General features: G+C 28.1%; 5 protein-coding genes across 10 annotated transcripts; 2 read left to right on the forward strand and 3 right to left on the reverse strand.

The window, feature by feature from the left end:
* Positions 1 to 409: 409 nt before the first annotated feature.
* On the reverse strand, positions 410 to 3,406 carry LOC143189022 (regulator of microtubule dynamics protein 1). Of its 3 annotated transcripts, none has more exons than XM_076393614.1 (6): positions 3,332 to 3,406; positions 2,332 to 2,523; positions 2,049 to 2,234; positions 1,571 to 1,785; positions 1,266 to 1,504; positions 410 to 1,173 (listed from the first exon to the last, which is right to left on the reverse strand). In XM_076393614.1, the coding sequence occupies exons 2-6, from the start codon at positions 2,517 to 2,519 to the stop codon at positions 919 to 921; spliced, it is 1,083 nt and encodes a 360-aa protein (XP_076249729.1). In that variant the 5' UTR covers positions 2,520 to 2,523; positions 3,332 to 3,406; the 3' UTR covers positions 410 to 918. The 3 variants fall into 3 exon arrangements, with proteins under 3 accessions (XP_076249729.1, XP_076249728.1, XP_076249727.1); XM_076393613.1 differs by lacking the exon at positions 3,332 to 3,406 and adding an exon at positions 2,840 to 3,084; XM_076393612.1 differs by lacking the exon at positions 3,332 to 3,406 and adding an exon at positions 2,672 to 3,084.
* A 1,600-nt stretch (positions 3,407 to 5,006) lies between these two features.
* LOC143177426 (phospholipase DDHD1) lies at positions 5,007 to 10,813 on the reverse strand. 3 transcript variants are annotated; one of them, XM_076375320.1, is made up of 10 exons: positions 10,088 to 10,813; positions 9,328 to 9,642; positions 8,712 to 8,879; positions 8,518 to 8,646; positions 8,306 to 8,447; positions 8,118 to 8,224; positions 7,670 to 7,743; positions 6,856 to 7,144; positions 6,641 to 6,772; positions 5,007 to 6,556 (listed from the first exon to the last, which is right to left on the reverse strand). In XM_076375320.1, the coding sequence occupies exons 1-10, from the start codon at positions 10,152 to 10,154 to the stop codon at positions 6,411 to 6,413; spliced, it is 1,569 nt and encodes a 522-aa protein (XP_076231435.1). In that variant the 5' UTR covers positions 10,155 to 10,813; the 3' UTR covers positions 5,007 to 6,410. The 3 variants fall into 3 exon arrangements, with proteins under 3 accessions (XP_076231435.1, XP_076231433.1, XP_076231432.1); XM_076375318.1 differs by having other exon boundaries at positions 5,008 to 6,556; positions 7,670 to 7,983; positions 9,328 to 9,633; XM_076375317.1 differs by having other exon boundaries at positions 5,008 to 6,556; positions 7,670 to 7,983.
* Positions 10,814 to 11,779: 966 nt separating this feature from the next.
* On the reverse strand, positions 11,780 to 13,406 carry E(r) (enhancer of rudimentary). 2 transcript variants are annotated; one of them, XM_076375659.1, is made up of 3 exons: positions 13,215 to 13,406; positions 12,514 to 12,601; positions 11,780 to 12,432 (listed from the first exon to the last, which is right to left on the reverse strand). In XM_076375659.1, the coding sequence occupies exons 1-3, from the start codon at positions 13,215 to 13,217 to the stop codon at positions 12,212 to 12,214; spliced, it is 312 nt and encodes a 103-aa protein (XP_076231774.1). In that variant the 5' UTR covers positions 13,218 to 13,406; the 3' UTR covers positions 11,780 to 12,211. The 2 variants fall into 2 exon arrangements, with proteins under 2 accessions (XP_076231774.1, XP_076231773.1); XM_076375658.1 differs by lacking the exon at positions 13,215 to 13,406 and adding an exon at positions 13,017 to 13,175.
* A 375-nt stretch (positions 13,407 to 13,781) lies between these two features.
* Pgi (glucose-6-phosphate isomerase) lies at positions 13,782 to 16,967 on the forward strand. The gene is made up of 11 exons (XM_076375654.1): positions 13,782 to 14,005; positions 14,392 to 14,485; positions 14,578 to 14,769; positions 14,867 to 14,947; positions 15,024 to 15,239; positions 15,308 to 15,547; positions 15,615 to 15,795; positions 15,913 to 16,031; positions 16,104 to 16,332; positions 16,403 to 16,469; positions 16,596 to 16,967. Exons 1-11 carry the CDS (start codon positions 13,875 to 13,877, stop codon positions 16,723 to 16,725), a joined length of 1,680 nt encoding a protein of 559 aa, XP_076231769.1. The 5' UTR covers positions 13,782 to 13,874; the 3' UTR covers positions 16,726 to 16,967.
* Positions 16,968 to 17,052: 85 nt separating this feature from the next.
* Dolk (Dolichol kinase) lies at positions 17,053 to 20,597 on the forward strand. Its single transcript, XM_076375655.1, has 7 exons — positions 17,053 to 17,537; positions 18,035 to 18,288; positions 18,442 to 18,662; positions 18,733 to 18,921; positions 18,996 to 19,205; positions 19,286 to 19,613; positions 19,732 to 20,597. The coding sequence occupies exons 1-7, from the start codon at positions 17,458 to 17,460 to the stop codon at positions 19,863 to 19,865; spliced, it is 1,416 nt and encodes a 471-aa protein (XP_076231770.1). The 5' UTR covers positions 17,053 to 17,457; the 3' UTR covers positions 19,866 to 20,597.
* The last annotated feature ends 6 nt before the right edge of the window (positions 20,598 to 20,603 follow it).

Consider the following 20,603-nt stretch of genomic DNA (forward strand, 5'->3'; position numbering starts at 1 on the left):
CATATATGCATTTCTAAATATAAGTAAAAAAAACAGACATTAGTTATTTAAAATAAATTAATAGTCATCTATTTTTATTATTTAAACAATTTTATTTCAATGATTGTAATTTAACATAATGTTTATTTTGTATAAAACAAAAAAATTTTCTTCTATAAAAAATGTTTACAATTGTAAAACATTTAAAAAATATATATTAAAGTAAATAAAAGAATGATTTAATTGAGATATAATTCAACTATCGATAGTTTCATAAACACTATTTATCCGTATTTACATATTTTGAACATAACAGACATTTTGCCAGTATTATAAAAATCTTGTATAAATTGTAATTGATAACAAAATAAAACTTTTCATTAATTAGAATTCTCATAAATATATTAAGTAAAAACACATTTGTTGGAATTGTAAATGTTTATCATATTATTTATACAACTTAAATGGATCATATGAATTTAATTGTACAAAAAATTATTTCGTGGTACAAGTGGTATTTGAAAACCATATAACAAGTATCAACAACATGAAATTTTATAAATTCTTTCGAAAACATGATTAAATCCAGTATTCTCAAAGAATGCGCGTGCACATATAAAACATTATTTACTATGTTGTACAAAGAAAATATATATTCCCCAATCATTTATAAAACTTTATATCGCTAACATGCACCCTTTTGTGCACCGTCTTACAAATTACGATCTTTTACAAAATTTTAAGGAAGATAAAAGATCATAGTAGCTGCTATAAGAGATAAAATGTTACTTTAGTACCTGTGTCTCATACTGTATAATTAGTTATAAACTAGTGACGTTACCGTTTACATTAGTCTATAACATAGGTATTTTTATTTATGTGTATGGAAATAGGACTACTATTCAATACAGATTGGATGTATAAATACATTATTTCGTGCTATGAACAGTATCCTGAATATTTGTTGAGAAGTTTACTCGCTTCTGCGTTCAGTTTTTCATCTACAACCGGTTGTTCCAAGATTGCCTTTAACAAATCAATTGCGCGGGAGTACTGATTTAAAGCAATATGACACTTGCTAGTATATAATTGAGTATATAGGGAATTATTTCCAAGTTTTGCTGCTGTTTCAAAACAAGCAAGTGCTTCTTCATGTGTGGATTTTGGAACTTCAGCAAACAAAGTCGCCGCTACCTGTATTTAATTAAACAGTTTATTAAAAATCAAAAGTAAATTATTTGTTGCTTTCCATAGAATTATTCAATGTTTAAAATCAATAGACAAACCTTTCTTTTGATCCAATTTAAGCTGGCTGTTTCGTATTTAAATCTTCCAAGGAGGTAATGCAATTGAGAATCATGCGGTCGCATTTCTAAGGCCTTTTCAACATAACTTTTAAAACGAACACCATTTTGTATTTGTTCAGCTGTTGGTAAATAATCCCCATTTATGCCTATGAGTATAGCGTACCATTTATATAAGTCAGGATCTTCAATGTTAAGAATTCTTTCACAATATTCAATTCCTACAATAAAAAGAAAGAATGTTGGCATTTTTTACATGGTATGTTAAACTAATATTTTATACTTACCTTCAAGAATTATCGTCCTTTTAAGATCTGGATCATCAATGGTTTCTGCATAATCATAACAAGCTTTTGCAAATCTCCATATTACATCTACATTGTCAGGCTGAGATCTTGCCATAGACTGTAGTTTATAATAAATTTCGACATTAAACTCTTCACTGATACCCTTGTCATTCTCCTTAAGAAGTGAATCCAACTGGTTCAGTTCTTCTGAGATCCTGTATCACTGATCATATAATCTCTTCCTTCTACATTTTTAAAAGTAATTTCACTTGCCAAAATGATCAAATTCTAAGTTTCCAAATTAGTACAAGTAACCATGCTTAAATCGTGAATTAAATAGTATTACTGGAATATTCTTAAGATGTTTCTTCAGCAAATGGTTTCACATTTTTACTAGAATAAATTACAAATTCTCGTACGTGCTATTCATATAACTTGAACATAATTACATTACATGTATTTATGTTAATAAACCAACCTGTCATTGTCTCCAAGAATGCTCTCACTATCAGAACAATCATAGAATTCATCGTCCCCAATATCAGTGTCTGCTGTTGAAAATGCATCAACATCGGTATCATTATCCGTTACGCTATATGTACTATCATTTGAAGTAACTTTCCGCACAAATTTTCGTTTCTTTTTCTGTTGATTCTGTTGTACTCTTAAAAAAGATAGAAGAACATATTATAAACCTTTCAGTAATTGTGAAAATAATTTAAATAACAGCAGTATACAATTCACCCAAAAAATATTACTACCTTAGCGCTTCCAGTTCTGCTTGTAATTCAGCAATCTTCTTATTAGCAGCATTTAGGTTTGTAATCGCTGTGGAATGCTGTTGGTTCTCTAATATTTTATGGTAAATAAAAATACCAGCTGCACTAATAACACCAACGGTTACTCCAATGGCAGCAGCAATTAAATTACTATGTTGTAAATGATTCATTATGCTGTAAATACAGACAATATTAATAAAATATCTCTGAAAATATATTTGTTCAAAATCAAATATCTTGTTACATAAGCATCGTATATATTCATAAAGGAAGAATTCTAATTTAATTTCATGTTAAAATATACATATCGGTATAGCATTACTTTTTATATTTTTTTTCTTAAGCTGTCTTCTAAATTGCACACGCTTTTCAAGTTCATCGTTTTTAACGACATAATAAGCGTACACACGATAACAACGTTTTATCATTTTGATGAGATAAACACATTTTATTTGAACTTGTGAATATAAAACAAGGTGGTTGTTCTTACTCTTATGTGAAAAAAAACGTTTGCCACACGTCACACAGACCGCATCGTGTACCGGTAACTGAAAGAGCGGTAACGAACTGTACCGTATATCGAATAATACAGTTTATATGGCAAGAAACGAGTCAGTCTCATTATTTAAATATTTTTTCTCGATGCCACGACATTTCTTTATACGTTCAAAGTACAAGAATTATTTAAAATCTTAATAATAAATTGCAAAGAAACCTTAACATGACATACGTGAATTTGCCAGACGGTTGATTGTATATTACAGACACATAGATAGAATACATATGTATCATATGCACATATATACGTATCGATACATACTTTATCTGTGTAACACACACTATCTCACGGTCATAGGAACAATTGTAATGTAATTTTTTGAATACAATGCATTGTGAGATAAAAATTTAATATCCATAATAAATCTTACACGTGTAAGGATCACTTAATATTACTACAGTAAATGAATAATAATTTCTGTACCTAATAGCAATCTTTCTCGTTGCGCATATGTATCTTCGGATTATGCTTCGAAATTAAAATTTAGTTTCAGTTTTGAAACTTAACACGTTGTCGAGGGCAATGTGCTGGTCCATGCGGCAGACGCGTGAAAGGAAGACAGGGATCTGTGTTACGTAGCATAAAATGCATTAGGCGCGTTAAGAGATATCAAGTGTGTCTAGCACGAAGCACGATACAAGAATCCCGTTTTCCTAGCGATAATAAATTTATTGAATTTTATTTATTAAATTTGAAATGTAATCATGCCGGAATTAATCTAAAAATCTAATAACTTTAAAAACAAGATTTCAGTTGCAGTATATATATATATATTTATTTGTATATTTGCTTAAAATACATAAAATCATATTTAAAAAACAACAGGTGTATCTGGAATAATACATATAAAACACAGAAATTTCATTTTAAAAATGGCACCAAAAACTGTTATATTTTGATCAGTATTATTATAATAATTTGAAGTTAAAATAGATACATGTTTCTATGTTCAGAATAATACAATTTTATTCACAATAAGGTAATTATAAGAAATGAAATAATCACATGCAATTCTGTAACTTCTATATAAGATGTATTGTTCATTTTTATATCAAATTTAAATAGTCAAAGTCCTGTCAAATATTTTGTATATGTAGTTTTAGAATGAATTACATACACACTATTTAAAAAAAGCGGTATTTATATATATACATATATATATAATACTTATTAAAATTTAGGCATGTAGGAATATATAGAATGTCCTATCAATTCTAACAAAATGTATAATTATAAATATACATGTTTATGTATGATTCTAAATATGTTATATTAAATATTAGATTTAATTACAACTGAAGTCCAATGATTAAACATTTGAAACTTAACATATTTTGGTTGAATATTTTAATAACTTTAACTTTGTATATATTTAACACTATCTCTAAGTTCTTAATTGCAATAATCAAAGATTTGTCCAATATTAGACCATATTAATACTTCATTATTAATATATTGATATTAATCTATACATTTGATTTAATAAGATTTTAATATCAATTTGGTAGGAGTAATTAATATAATTCCTACAAGCCTATCACTCATTCTATCATTTAAACTTTGATATGATATTACTGTCCAAAATTTTTTAATATTATTGTCATTCTACTAAATTGTGTTCATGGACAAAGCTCATTAAAAATTTATTGGTATATAACCACCATTAAGAAGTGCACCGTTATTGAATGTTCTAAAAACTGAACAATCAAAATTTATACGTATAATGTGAACACATTCACGTATAATATTCTTCTAAAACATTACATTTTATTCTTATTAAGTGTAATACTAATAAATTGAAAATAGTAATATTCATAATTGTGGAAAGATTAATTCATTTATATAGCACCATATAACACAATAGATATGATCATTCCTGATTTTAGTACATACAGAATATTTTGCAATAAGTGGAACAACCAAAACAGAGATGATAATTATGAATTTTACACATATCAGGTGCACAAATTCATTTCATACTTTTAATTCATTTTTGTAAGTAAAATCATGTTGTCTGTTATTTTTCCGATTGCAAAATTCTGTGTACTCAAAGTTAAATTATTCTATGTACACGATACATAATTGAAAAAATTAATATAAAGATAACAAACAAAACATTAATTTAAGTTAATTAAAAACAAGTTAATTAAGACAAAACTTTTATATAAAATAAAATCAAGAACGCAACAAAACTAGCCCTTATTTATATTAAAATCAGTAATACAATTAACAAAACAATAATGTTCATGTTATAGTCAATAAATTTCTAAATAATTGTAACAAATATTTTTACAGTTTCATACATACTATGATAGAAGTGTAAACCATTACTTCCTATGAAAAGCAATCAAGATTCGACTACATACAACAAACATTGACATTGTTTCGTTTGTTTGCATAATAATCTTGGTCAATTTAGTTAAACAAGTTTCTATTATCTTATCTTAAGTAAACTTTCAGGATAAAGGACGAGTTTCACTTTCCACGCTGAAGACAAATATTATTATAACTATATGAAATAAAACACTAATAATTAAATATAGATTGTAATTGATTTTACATAAAATAAGATAATTTAATCATATTAAATACGTTTTACTTTTACTAAGTCTGCATTAAATCAATTTACTAAGTCTATATAAGAATTTTGCAATGTAGACTGATAGTTTTAAATACAACGTTAACCACTTGCATTGAACTTACTTCTCCCTCATGTGTATTTTATAGTTGTATCAACATAATTTACAAAATAATTAATGTCCTATAATATAAATATTCTGATTATTCTGTAATTAGACTTTAGTTTCTCTTTAAAAGTGACAATTACAATGTTCTCAGAATGATCAGATCACAAAGTATATTTTTAATCTGTCTGAATATCAACTTAAATTAATGTGTACGTTCTATATGCTCACCAACTGAATGCCAATACAAGGGGTTAACACAGTTTAATATGGAGACAATTCACTGCAAGTGAAACGTCAATACTACTTTTACTAATACATTTCCTTCATCTCAGTGGTTAAGATAAGGATAATAAGAGTTTTTTTCAATGATATAAAATATCTAATACAAAACGGTTTTATGTTGAAACTATGGCATCCGATAACTACATTAATCGTTTATCGAACATAAACTATATTTACCATATTCAACATAAGTTATCAAATTCATCTTTCCAACAATAATTTGCTAATAAGTAAAAATGAAATAATCCATTTCTTAAATAATTATTTTAATGTAATAAAGCATTTCATAAAATATTCAAAAACATATATACTTTTTCTATTGTGAAACTCGACCATATTAGCCTTAAAAATATGCGAGCGATATAAAATGATTAATTTACATAGTATCTATAACATTATTGTATCGATTTTTCATTATCACAGATTGTTTTGTTGGTAGGCCTACTTTTAATATTGGAGTTTTAAGGCCTACAATGGACTAGCAAATTTTAATATAATCTAATTCAAATTTGTACTAAACGTACAAACCAACATCATGTTTCTAGTGTTGGAAAAAGTCTTGTTAACACAAAATAGGCTACATCATAGTTACTCCAATATGTTGTGTGTGCTGCTACCGTATATAAATAATTTCGCCCCAAAGTTGCTCGAAGCACGTAATCCAACCGTTGTGCTAATTCTGATAAGTTAACAAAAATATTCGATTATGTTCTATTTTACAATTATTTTAATATTATCTCAAGATTAAAGATTGTATTTATACCTTGGCCTGGTTGAAGTGGTGTAGAAGCATCTTCTTTAGCATTCCAGCCAGCTCTTACTAAACCCCATAAACTCCAACCTTTATCCACAGCACGAGTAGACATATCTGGGCTCTCATCTCTTTCATCAGTTTCTGTTATAGTACATTCAACAAATTTTTATATTAGATTTGTAAACATCTATTATTATAGAAAGAAATAGAAAAATTTATTGTACCTGGAGGAGAAAAAGTTTGATCTACAGTACTTATTGCAGGAGGTGCTTGTTCCATTGTCTGTTGACCTTCAACACCTCCATATGGTGGAATAAGAACTGGTTCAATTTTGCTATATCCTCTTTCTAGAAGTGGTTCCATTCTATAAGCTACAGGATCGGACCAGTGAAATATGTTATAAAATCTTTTACATAATCCTTGTGGCATCACATCTGTTTTGTTAGATGGAGAACGTGTACGTAATGCAAGAAATACAGACAGAGGCGAACCCAAACAAAATAAATTTTCAATCTGCAATTACAAAAATATTTTATCTAATGCTTTTATTCTCTTTAAAAAAACTAGTTCTTTTTTTATAAATGTCTCATATGTATAATACTCATAGAAAGAAACTGAAAGACATTAGTAAATTAACTGTTCTCATACTGTGTATTATTTGTGCTCTATCTTATATGTTAATAATCACAGTTAGTTCTTTATTTATGTTAGTTTAGGTTCTTATATTTTGCACTGTTCTAGTTGAAGAATGTTTTATTTTAATCATGTATTAGATAACAAAAATATATTCTATATAGCTTGAGACAGAATTCTAATTTACTATCATTTTTCTGTTTATTCTTATGAGTATAATCATGTGTATAGTATAGTTTGTATTATGAATCTGTGAGAACATTTAATCCTCACCGCGCGATATTTAGTTCTGAATGGTCAAAGACCATTATTGAACAGACAGTATTGCGAGGATTAATATGAACTATGTACATATTTCATATTTCATATTTCATCCTGAATAACATAATAAATAGTAATACTCACTGGAAATTGTAATCGTTGTAATAAAACTTCTTGTGTTTCGGGGGACGGAGGTCTTGTGTCTGGACCCATCCAACCTGTGACAATATCATAAACGATCACACATCCCAAAGAATGTGCCAAGATTGAAACTTTCCCTTTCCAACCAGGATGCCGACTAGCAAACATAAAGTATAGTCTATTTAATTCTTTTTGTAAACCAGCTCTTACTTCTCCGCCATAAAGAGGACTTGTGTAGTAAAGAATATCCATTGCTGATGTATTTAATAAGTGTCGTATACTTAATACACTATAAGGTGTAATAGCTTCAACTATATCTAAAAACATATTTATTTATGAAATAAAAAAATATGAAATTTAAAATAAACGTAATTGTAATAAGCAGAAATGGAAAAAATTGCTAACTATTACATGTAATAATTTTGAAAACTACAATTAAATGGCTTTTTACCTCCATCAAGTTTTAATGATGATCTCCACTCAACCGGAAAAAATTCTACTCTATAATTTGAATTGGGAAAGTATTTTTGCTTTAACCAGTCTACACAATCTCTGAATCTAAACATAAGATATAATGTATTGACTTCATGAAATTTGATATCTTAGTTATTAATTATGTTGATAAAATTTTCTACATACGATGTTGTATTACGTATTATTTTTCCAGTATCCCTTTTTTGACCAATTCCATGAACTACAAATACCAAATGATCAATATCATGAGGTTTGTCATCCACTGTTGCTGCAACTTTATAGCCCCTCCTTAATTGATAACCCGTAGCTGTAACAAGTATTATAAATAATATGATATAATTCCACTTTTACTATAAAAGAAAGGAAAAAGTACTAACTTTTTGCAAAACCCAGCTTTGATGTAACACTACGCATTAATTTACTGTGTCTATATTCACTATACAATATCACATCATTTATACTATGCCAATCAACATGAAATTCAGGAAAATGTTCTGTATATAATACTGAAACAGAAATATTTCCATTATATGTATGTTATATTTACATAAGTATTTTAAAGAATTTATACCTTTATAAGAATGGGAAGGTGTATTACATGCTGATGTAGTTTGACTTGGTGATTGTTTTTGGAAAAGATTAAGATGAACTTCTTCTATAACTTTAGATTGTTCTGTCTCTAAAGGTATCCAACTGCCATCATAATACCAAGTACCTCTCATAATTTCCCATTCTTCACCTTTAGATAAAATTAAAATTAATGATTATATATGTTTAGATGTACATGAAAATATATATAAGAAGAATAAAACAAAATAAAATAATGACAGATTGAGTGTATTATAAGGAGATGCATAATATTTGTATCATATTACTGCTTGCATTGATCATAGTTAAATGGAATTGGCTATAATAAACTCAAGGACAAAGCAATCTTTATGGCTGAAATGATAACACATAAGTAAAGCTGTGAAATTATAATTTATATAAGAAAACTTCAGTAAATCCAGACGAGGCTAAGACTTTTTTACCTTATAAAAAGAAATAAAATAAAATAGTCTAATGTATATAGAATTTTATTAATATAGCTATTATTTATAGTTATACTTATTGCTTTCCCTTATAAGATTCTTATGTTTAAATTATCTCAAATTATAATATAACAAATAAGGTGAAAAATTACATACCTGGACAATATATTGAAACACACTTCATTTTATCAATTTCTACATCATACATTCCTCCTTTAACTACAATTTTCTCAATAGGAGGTGAACTATGGGCTTCATCATTATTTTTACTAACTAAATTTTGATAATTTTGCCATGCATTTTCAATCCTTAAACTATCATATCCACAAAATTCTACCCATCTTTTGTCTACACCATCTCTATAAAACCAACGTATTTGTTCTGGTGTCAAAGGTTCAGCATACATTAATTCGCTCATTACACTTTCTGGCTCTTCCTTTGAATTTTGTTCTGTGGTAATATCTGTAATTTCTTTAAGCATTAAAAATGAAAATCAATAGAAAATATAAAGGTAAATTTAATAGTTACATTATTGTACACATTTAAAAAAGTAAAGAATTTAGAAAAATAATAACTAAATAAAAACAAAAATACTGAACAATTCCTCAAAAGTATAGCTAAACTATAAAAATAATAAAAATATAAACAAAAAGTATTGAATAGCAGTTTATATGATATACGTATGTATACATATATAAATTGATTAAAAATTTATATATACAATTCTATCGTTTTTTCATAGATTATCTGCATATCATAAACATTTTTACTTCCTTCTACTTAATAACCTCGCACGATTCTCACACATTCAATTGTATTTTGTATGCGAATAGACTAATGCCAATTCACGGAAAGTCGTTTAGAATAATTATTCGAATGAATTAATATTCGTAAAAAGAACGTTACAAAATATTACCCTCGCATTGCTGAAACTCCAGGGGTGTATCGCTGAAAGGATCAACTTCGGTCCTGCTATCAGACATCCTGTCAACACGTAATTATCACTGAACAGCTGTCAGGTTCCGTGATTGCAAACAATTAGAATATTATAATACAAATTCGATGTTGTTTAATACGTATAAAACACGTTCACTTTTCGGAAAAATTTGTTTTGAACACTATTGAGCACTTGTCATCGATGAAAAATGATTATTAGGACACACCACTCATCTGTCAGTGCACGATATTGCGAATTCTTTGTTTACGAACGAAAATTCAGCTAATGTCGCGCTTAGTTAAATTAAGACTAGGTGTAACACGGCGTAACGTTGAAAACCGAGTGACGAAGCGACGATCGGTCACTGCAGTAGTTGAACGTTATCAAAAGACTAATGTCGAACCTCTTCCTTCAACAACGTATCGCACACTGCACGCGTTATCTTTATCTTATATAATTTTTCTCTTATTTTCTCGTATTTTTATTATCTTGTCTATGCAACGGTAGACGACCGATACACAAACGTAATGTAATGCGTAAAACAATATATGATACGTAGAATTTACATGCTTTTTATGCTACTGTGTGCAATCTTTTGTACGTAGGTGTGTAGGTACGATGTATGCGTAAGCGCATGTATCGATAAATGATTGAACGCGACGTTATGTACTATTACCGATATGTATATGTTGAATCACGTGAGAATTGTTTGGATGGAGGCAAAATTAAATAAATTTGAAATAATAAATGGAATGATTTGTCCTTTCATTAGCACTTTTTATAAATTGAAATAAGGTGTTCTTTCATTTAAATAAGTTCGTTTGATATTTGTTGTTTCAAATGATATCTTGAATTGCATTCAGACTTGAATGTATGAATCATTGCATGATTAATTGAGAATGCGATTTGACGTAATGGTTCTTTTATACAACATGAATGGCATTTTATACGATCTAGATCAATCTAAATCGATGTTAATATAATAATGGTAAATTAAAATGAATGCATCTTGAATTACTTGTTAATGCAATTAAGTGTTTTGTACTGGCAAAAGAATACGGCATTTATGTTTATGAATAAAGTGTACGATATATGTAGATAGATCTAAGTTTAAAAATAGTTATGAAAGCATTTCATTGTATTTTAACCTATTTTAGTAAACAATAGTAGAAAACAGATGATTATAAGATTCTCTAGTAATTAAATCTCTATTTGTTAAATTCTAAGTATTTATTCCACTATGTATGTATATTTCAAAAGAATAAATATATGAATTGTTTTAAAATAAATTATTGCGAATTTTTTAGAAGTGGAATAATACTTTATAATAGTCAGTACAAAAAAATGCACACTGTATAGCGTACAAAAACTGAATGGTATTGATCACTTTCTATGCTTAATCACGATTTTAAAAGTCTGAATCTTGTATTTGATGTTGATTAACATTCATGAGTACATATTCAGCTCATTCCCATTCATTGTAATATTTTGACCCCAAAATGTATTCTATACACCTGTATTGTAAACATTAAACGAATTAATAAGTAATGAAGAATTATATATTATACTCATTGATAATTCTGATTACTTATTATGTAAATCCACTAAAATTACTCTAAGGTTACAATTATTTAAATCTTTTCAAAAGTAAAACATGTTTGAAAGTTATACTATAAAAAAATATCATTTTATTAAGCCATTCATACATCAAGATTTCACAAACAGGTACACTTCAAAATAAAGTTCAAAACAATACAATATGTATTATTTAGAGCCTCTTTAAAAAACAGAATGATGTCAAAATAGATAAATCAGGAGTATTCACTATTTTTATCCCACATTTACAATGCAAAAAATACATGTGCCCAAATCTATTTATTTAGAATCAATTTAGTATTGTATAGCACTTTGGTTGTATGTACACATAAGTATGAGTCTACTCTGTATATTAATATACTGACTAAGAGAAGTATCATCTTATAATGATGGTAGAACAATTTTCTTTTAGGTTATATATTTATTATTACAAACGTAATATAGATCTTTACTTAAAGTTAGTTTGTCTTATACATAAAAGTATACATCTATCTTTATCCATTAATTTTACTCGCTATGCCCTGCAGCTCTGCGTAATAAAACATATATTTTTTCTTTGATCCAATTTTTGTTGTATGGTGCGTATGTATTTGTGGATTTTTGATATACAAGACATGATAAATCAGTGAGTTGGTCAACAAAATCAAACAGTTGGCTGATATCATATGTTATAGTTGGGGTATTTGGATTTCTTCTCTTTAAATGCTCTTCATAAATCTTGCATACTCCTATATTGAAAGAACAATATAATATAAAGCTGCAGAGAACAATATAATACTATAATAAAGTAATGATTAACATTTTCTTACCTTCCATACATTCATTAACGCTTTCATAATCCGAGTATGTTCTTGTTTCAGGTCTAATGCCTGATTGAATAAGCAATATTGTGTGAGACTGCAAAAAAAGATAAATATATCATACTTTGTTGTTTAAGTAAACAATGGTGTCTGCTTAATGTTTAGAGGTCAAGAAACATTCAACAAAAAATAAAATTCTAAGAATACCCTTTAAGGAATCTCCAAACATTCTCTGATTTTAAAGCCAAAATGAAGAATATTAAGTACATGAACTCAGTTCCAAAAATTAATAAAAATAATGTATAAGCACGGAGGCATCATTATATAAAGATGAAAAAATTAAATGAGAAACTGTTTATATAGATTCTTATCTTAATTTATGACATGTAACTGTGAACATTTCACAAATAACTGTGAATAACATAAAAAACGAGTAAATATATCTAAGACTATAAAAATTTACAACTGTTTACATCCATGAAAAAATGAAGTACACATGCATAGATACCTACTTTACATACTGCTATGAAATTAAATATCAACATTTCACTAAATCAAACACTATTCACTAAATCACAAATCACTCCATATAAATGATCGATGTATAGAAAAAAGTAACGAGGAAAATTGATTCTATTAAAGGATGGCTCCAGGTAAACAAATATTCGTCTACCATGTCCCGAACGTAGCCAAAATAAAAGTATTATTACCATTTTTGATTTGATTTGAGAACGATCCACTAGTTCAGTGGAGTTTAACTTTCTTCAAAAGTCCTGTTGTTCTATTTATAATATAAGGATGCACTACAGAAATGAAATGTCAAACTTTTCTGAAGAAAAGTAGTCCGAATATTCAGACTCTAGAGATTTCGATGGCACCATTCAATCACTTGGAAATACACTGTATTGTTCCATCGTTCCACATGTCATCGCAGTCCGATTTGCGTTCCGCGTGTCTATGTTTCATGCCGGGCATCAAAGAAGCGTTTAATATTTTATATTTATGAAAATTTGAATTTGTGTAAAAATCTACAGTGTAACTATAACATATTAATTGAAGCTGTACATTTGACGTTTTTGTTCAATTTCAAGTCTATCGTTTAATAAAGAAATAACTGATCAAATATGAAACTGTAAAGAAACTATTTGTATTCAAAGTTTCTTCGGGTACTGTTCTTATGAAAGTATGGTTACGAAAATCATTACGTCATTGCTCAATGATTCTATTGAGAGCTAGCCTGAAAGTGTGCGAACTTCACACGGAGTTGCACGTCTCGTGTATGTGTTTGCCATATATCTCAAACGTGAATCGTCGCACGAGCAAGAGTGGTCGGGTTTAGGTTTTCGAGCGCGGTTTTCTTAAATTAAAAAATGAAGCCTAAAGCGGAATTGACGACTGAGTCAGCGTGGATTAAATTGCAACAATATTTCGACAGCGATGGATCGAAAATAAAAATATACGATCTTTTTCAGCAAGATCCTAAACGTTTCGAAAAATTTAAGTAAGTTTTCGTCAGCCTTGACATATGACCTTGACATGACCTTCCGAAGGTTGCATAAAATAATTAGTAACAAAATTTACATTGTTACGTAATCGTTCTATCATTAACTTTATCGTATTTTTTAATGGTTTATTTGATTTGTCATATCTTTGAAAAATTGTCTTATCTGATTCTGTGGGAGACACATCTTATTTTTAAAGTTACAATTCTCAAATGTTTTTTCTAAGCAATTGTAGATTACACAATTATAATATGATACATGTATGGTATTATAATTAATGTTGTGAATTGTAATTCAATGAATTTGCAAGTCATTTTGTGTTTAATCTTGACCTTCATATTTCATTAAATAAGAGAATTTTACTAATTTGTGAATAATAAATTAGTTTAGAAATTCCTACTCCTGAAGATGGTCCAATTCTACTTGATTATTCCAAAAATCGCCTCACTGAAGATGCATTGAAGTTATTATTGGATTTAGTATGTATTTTGGTGTCATAAGCATCCAAAATAATATTTTGCAAAAGAATTACTTTGATCATTATAATTCAATTTTTTCTATTAATTTGTAGGCACGTGCACGTGAGATAGAAAGTGCAAGAGATGCTATGTTTAAAGGAGAGAAAATTAATTTCACTGAAAATAGAGCAGTTCTTCATATAGCTTTACGTAACAGAGATAATAGACCTATATTGGTTGATAATAAAGATGTTATGCCAGATGTAAACGCTGTATTACAGCATATGAAACAGTTCACTAATGAGGTAAAGGAAATAAGCATACTTTTTTATTAACCTGCTTTAATGTTTTGAAATTATAAAAATAGTCATCTTTTATTAAATATATTTGTTTTTTTTTTAGGTACTTTCCAAAGAATGGAAAGGCTTCACTGGTAAACCAATTGAAGATGTAGTCAATATTGGAATAGGTGGTTCGGATTTGGTAAGTAATACAAATTTGATTTGACTCAACATTTGTTGTAATTTATATATGTAATAAGTAATTAATGTATGTGTAGGGACCACTGATGGTAACAGAAGCATTAAAAGCATACCATGTTGGACCACGAGTTCATTTTGTTAGCAACATTGATGGAACTCATATAGCTGAAACTTTGAAAAAGTTGAATCCAGAAACAACTCTTTTCATAATAGCATCAAAGACATTTACTACTCAGGAAACAATCACAAATGCTACTTCAGCTAAAATATGGCTTTTGGATGCTTTAAAAAATGTAAGAAGATAATGCTAAAGGTGATGTTTAACTCTATCATATACATTAAGTACATCTGTTTTATTTAGGATGCAGCTGTTGCACGTCATTTTGTTGCATTGTCAACTAATAATCAAAAAGTTAAAGAATTTGGTATTGATGAGAAAAATATGTTTGGATTTTGGGATTGGGTTGGAGGACGTTATTCTTTGTGGTCTGCTATTGGTTTGTCCATTTGCTTGGCTATTGGTTTTGATAATTTTGAAAAATTATTGAGTGGAGCCAACTTTATGGATCAGCATTTTTGTAGTGCTCCATTAGAAAAAAATGTAAGCATCGCTTAGTTATTTTTTTAATGCCATAATAATATATTTTTAAATAAATACTTCTTTATAGGCCCCAGTTATATTAGCTTTACTTGGTATATGGTATCACAATTTTTATAAAGCTGAGACACATGCATTATTACCATATGATCAGTACTTACATAGATTTGCTGCTTATTTCCAACAAGGAGATATGGAGAGTAATGGAAAGTATGTTACTCGAGCAGGAAAAACTGTAAATTATACTACTGGTAAGTATTTCAGTTATTTTATAACATTTGAAAAAGAAAATTTGATTTTGCTGTTTTTACGATTTCGGAAAAACTTTTATTATTTAATGTTATATTTAGAATATTTTAATATTTAAGGTCCAATTGTATGGGGAGAACCAGGCACTAATGGACAACATGCATTTTATCAGTTGTTGCATCAAGGTACCAGACTTGTTCCTGCTGATTTTATAATTCCAGTACAATCGCACAATCAGGTAAAGTTGATAATTAATCTGTATTTTGATAATTGTATTATAAAATTATTCTATCCAGAAATATCATTTTAGGTTCAAGGAACTCTTCACCATAAAATATTACTTGCAAATTTCTTTGCACAAACCGAAGCTTTGATGAAAGGCAAAAATGAAAATGAAGCGCGAGCAGAATTAGAAAAAGCTGGAATGAGTGCTGAACAAGTGAATTTGTTATTGCCCCATAAAATGTTTGAGGGAAACAGACCTACTAATAGTATTCTTGTTAAAAAAGTAACACCTTTCACTCTTGGAGCTTTAATTGGTAAGTTTAACATATTAAAATGTAATCTAACAATAAGTGCTACTGAATTTATATGTATTTATTTTTTAAGCAATGTATGAGCACAAAATCTTTGTGCAAGGAATTATGTGGGATATCAATTCGTTCGATCAATGGGGGTAAGTATTTTATTTCCAAATACTGGTATTTTAGGATATTAGTTTTTTAAAGATTAGTAGAGTAATTATTTAATTAATATTTATCAAAGTGAATAGAGTTAAAATTTTCAAATTTTATTTCCACAGTGTCGAATTAGGCAAACAATTGGCAAAAGTAATTGAACCTGAACTGGAAAGCGCCGAAACTGTTACAAGCCATGATTCATCAACAAATGGGTTGATTGCATTTGCCAAGGCTCACAAGTGTAACTGCTAAAAAGTTAAATTAGATTTTCCGATTTACCAATTATCTTGCACAAGATTCTGTTAGTAGACAAAAATCCTTAGAGTATATGTGAAAATATTTACAAAAATTTTAAGAGATCGAATCTCGTAAACTGCGACACATTTTTTAAATACTGTTCTTGTTTCTTTTTACAAAGTGCTAGTAATTGTACGATATTCATGTAATTTTAATTTGTACATTGTGGTATATAATACATGTAATTGTTGAATGAATTAGTAGTTATTTTTGACAAGTATTTAATAAACAATATCTTTTCTCATTTTTTGTATCACTATTTTAATTTTTATACTTTTTTTGCAGTATTAAAAGTTTTATTTTACTGAAATATAAATACTAAAACTTATATTTTTTTATAAATGATAATAATATTTTGAAATGCATAACTGAGAAAAATACACATCAAACAAAATTGACTTGTAAAGTTTTTAATACATGATAGGGATTATAAAATAAAGAAACATAAAAAATACTAAAAATTGTTCATACACAGCCAAACATGCCTTAAAAAATACGTTTGGATTGTACTTTAATCTATTTCGTCATCCATTTATTACGTATTCAACATGTGCGCAAGAACGAAAGATATGACGGAAAAAGTCTGACCTTTCCAGTAACTACATATTGTACATTTTCCATGTAAGAGTGTGTGGGTGTGGTTACTGATGGTGTAAAAACGTTTATTTAATTTATACTGTGTCAAAAATGGAATCTTTATTAACAAAGTACGAGAATCTCGAAGAAAAGATATTAAAAAATTTGAAAAATAATGGCATAGAACATCGGTACGTTGACTCTTAATTATACGAATGTAAAGGACGACGTGACTTAACCTCCAAATATATTATGAACGGTTTCCTTTAACATATGTAATTGCATTTTATATAATAACATTTTTATATGAAATCTTTAACAATTCTGTAATTTACGAAAAAATAAAGTTCGTTTTTCAAATACTTCCAATATTCATTATTTTGAAATGTTCAATCCTTTTAAAAGTATCGCAAATTGAATATGATTTTATGTTAAAAAATATGTATAATATACTGAATCATTTTTTTAACGTAATAAATTTATTATGTTTTAATTTCATTTTTTAAAATAGAAAATATTTTTATGAAGTATCTTGATACTATTTGACACGTTTTATATAAACATTTCTAAATAATAATTTGTATGCATTTACACATTATTTCTATGTTATTTTATTCTTACTTAAAATTGTTATATCCGATAATTAAATGGTAAAATACATGTTGAAAATTTGATCATGTACTTTTAGGATAAAAGCCAGCAGTGGATTATGGCTTGGAACTTTAGTAGGTTTAAGTGCAGTATTAACAATATTAAAAGAAGATACCAGTTATTCTGAAATTTGCCTCATAGTAGGCGTTACTGGTATTGGTCTTCTCATTTGCTGTGCTTGTTTATATTGGAGACTATCAACAGAAAAGATTGCAATCAAAGATTTCCAAGTTATATATTTTTTACCAGCTATAGTAACATCTATGCTATATCTTCTTATTGCAAATAAAGGTATATTAATTTATCGGTTCATGAATATAACTTATCTGTGAATAACAAAATATGAATAAAAGTATATTTATGTTACAATAATATATATTTCCATATATATTTCATATATGATATCTCAATTAAATTTGTTTGTTTATTACTAAATAAGAACAGGACTACTAGTGAGTGTGACATGGGGCTTAAGTGTGGGAAGTCTAGGTACATGGGGCACTGTCCAATTGATGTCTACTTTTCCCCAATGCTTTACAATTGGAGAAGTAACAACAGTGATGCATGGCTGCATCTTGTTTCTAATGTCTGTAGTAACAAACTTACCATTACGATATCATTTACCACCAATTCATAATGATGACATTGCTACAGTATTGTTGCAGGTATTTCAAAGAGAATTTTTTAAAAATGATATTTGAGTATGATTGATAACTTAATAATGAATGATTTTAGATTGCAATATTGTATGTTATGTCACTGTGTTTAATATGTGGCTATTTTCCAATATTTCGTTCAACTATAAATTTTTATATTATGATGACTACTCTATTATTCCTTATATTCTTGCCATTATTGTACGTCATATTGGACCAAAATCCACTAATATGGATGCTTTACTTTATTTTCAATAAAGCTAGTAAGGTACATTTGATCAATGATTCACGTATGTTTACGTGGTAAGATAAAATTATTTCTAATCATTTCTAATATTTCAGACTATCTTGTTTGGATATTGGGCTATTTGTTTATCATTAGGTGTCACTGTTGTCGTGTATCAAATATTATTAAATTATAAAGCAACAACTTCAACTAGAAAAATACTTCATATATTAGCTGTACTTGTTTACGTACCTGGTTTATTGTATGAACGAACGTTACTATATCTTGCCAGTGGCATGATAATGGGGCTATTTGTATTCTTAGAGGTACATATATTAACTTAATGTAAATTTTCTTGTGGATTATCAAGTTTGCAAAGCTCTTATATTATCATAATTACTTTTAGCTAATAAGGTATCTAAGACTACCACCTTTTGGGGAGGCATTGCAGCAAGGATTTTTTATTTTTGTCGATGAAAAGGATAACTTGATTTCTTTGACACCACTATATTTAGTTTGTGGCTTGTCTTTTCCTCTTTGGATGCCAACTAATAATCTTCCATTATTAACTTTTCTTAGTGGTATATTAACAGTTGGAATAGGTGATACCGCTGCTAGTGTTGTTGGTAGCAAATGGGGTTCTCATAAATGGACCAATTCCACTAAATCTCTTGAAGGAACAGTTGCTTGCATTCTTAGCCAAATTGTGTTAATATGTGGTTTAGCATTTATAGGTATGTATTAACTATTGATCCTTTTCTATTTTCTATAATACTGGAGAAATGAAAATAATAATAACCATTTTTTATTGATTTATATCATGACTGATAAAGATAACTTATGTTTTAACAGGTTTTATAAGTAGTGGTTGGTTATTCTTAAGAAGTTTATTATTGAGTGTTGCTCTGTCTTTTGTTGAAGCACAAACAGACCAAGTTGACAATTTAGCATTACCATTGTTAATGTATGTGTGCCTAAGTGTTTAGGCATGTAAAAGTACAAATGTGCACAAACAAATAATAGTATGGTAACTCTTTTATATGTGACTGAAATGCATCAAAATTTCGGTTGTTTGATACAACATTGGACCAAAAGCATAGTGCTTACTTTATTAATTTACATCATCGTTTCCCCTTTGTATTTAAAAAATGCATATATTTTCTCTATTGTACATAGAACGTTCTTCTAAATTGTTATATTGCATTCACTTTTTCCCTTATAAATATTTAAAAGTAGAGTTACTAGTCAGTAATTTATTGGTAATTGTTGCAGTCTCGTTATTGTACAGCTTGATATCTTATATTATTTAAGGATGTATGCATATATTTGAAAATTTTATTTTCCATTTTATGTTTTTAACAAAAAGTAAAAGTCATATAAGTGAATGTCGAATGTAATGACTTCTGTTACGTAAAGTCTCAAATATCGCACAAAACGTATCCGTATAAGTTAAGTGCGTCTATCTGATAAAGAGTTGTGAGGAAAACGCAACGTTAATCGATAGCTTTTTATATATTTGTCTACCTTTTTACCATCTTTGTTTCTTTTTAACTTTTGTAGCCAAGACGAATGTGTGCCTATAATATTACGCTAATTAATGGACTTAATATTCTGTAACATATAATGTACTCATTCCTATGAACGCATTTTTGTATTCCGCCCGAATGAAATTTGTACACGAAATTTACCTTTATTAATAAAATATTTTTATAATTGCATATACA

The sequence above is a fragment of the Calliopsis andreniformis genome, chromosome 3 (genome assembly GCF_051401765.1).
Source record: "Calliopsis andreniformis isolate RMS-2024a chromosome 3, iyCalAndr_principal, whole genome shotgun sequence".
Lineage (NCBI taxonomy): Eukaryota > Metazoa > Arthropoda > Insecta > Hymenoptera > Andrenidae > Calliopsis > Calliopsis andreniformis.

What these genes read in the sequence shown, in the direction of transcription:
- LOC143189022 (XM_076393614.1), bottom strand. Translation starts at nt 2,519, where the DNA reads ATGAATCATTTACAACATAGTAATTTAATTGCTGCTGCCATTGGAGTA. An exon ending in GCAGAACTGGAAGCGCTAAG is followed by an intron (nt 2,235 to 2,331) that starts GTAGTAATATTT and finishes ATCTTTTTTAAG; the next exon opens with AGTACAACAGAATCAACAGA. An exon ending in ATTCTTGGAGACAATGACAG is followed by an intron (nt 1,786 to 2,048) that starts GTTGGTTTATTA and finishes TCAGTGATACAG; the next exon opens with GATCTCAGAAGAACTGAACC.
- LOC143177426 (XM_076375317.1), bottom strand. Translation starts at nt 10,154, where the DNA reads ATGTCTGATAGCAGGACCGAAGTTGATCCTTTCAGCGATACACCCCTG. An exon ending in ATAATACGTAATACAACATC is followed by an intron (nt 8,225 to 8,305) that starts GTATGTAGAAAA and finishes TCTTATGTTTAG; the next exon opens with ATTCAGAGATTGTGTAGACT. An exon ending in ACCACTTCAACCAGGCCAAG is followed by an intron (nt 6,557 to 6,640) that starts GTATAAATACAA and finishes TTAACTTATCAG; the next exon opens with AATTAGCACAACGGTTGGAT.
- Pgi (XM_076375654.1), top strand. Translation starts at nt 13,875, where the DNA reads ATGAAGCCTAAAGCGGAATTGACGACTGAGTCAGCGTGGATTAAATTG. An exon ending in GAATAGGTGGTTCGGATTTG is followed by an intron (nt 14,948 to 15,023) that starts GTAAGTAATACA and finishes ATGTATGTGTAG; the next exon opens with GGACCACTGATGGTAACAGA. An exon ending in GTGCTCCATTAGAAAAAAAT is followed by an intron (nt 15,548 to 15,614) that starts GTAAGCATCGCT and finishes ACTTCTTTATAG; the next exon opens with GCCCCAGTTATATTAGCTTT.
- Dolk (XM_076375655.1), top strand. Translation starts at nt 17,458, where the DNA reads ATGGAATCTTTATTAACAAAGTACGAGAATCTCGAAGAAAAGATATTA. An exon ending in AATAATGGCATAGAACATCG is followed by an intron (nt 17,538 to 18,034) that starts GTACGTTGACTC and finishes ATGTACTTTTAG; the next exon opens with GATAAAAGCCAGCAGTGGAT. An exon ending in TTGCTACAGTATTGTTGCAG is followed by an intron (nt 18,663 to 18,732) that starts GTATTTCAAAGA and finishes GAATGATTTTAG; the next exon opens with ATTGCAATATTGTATGTTAT.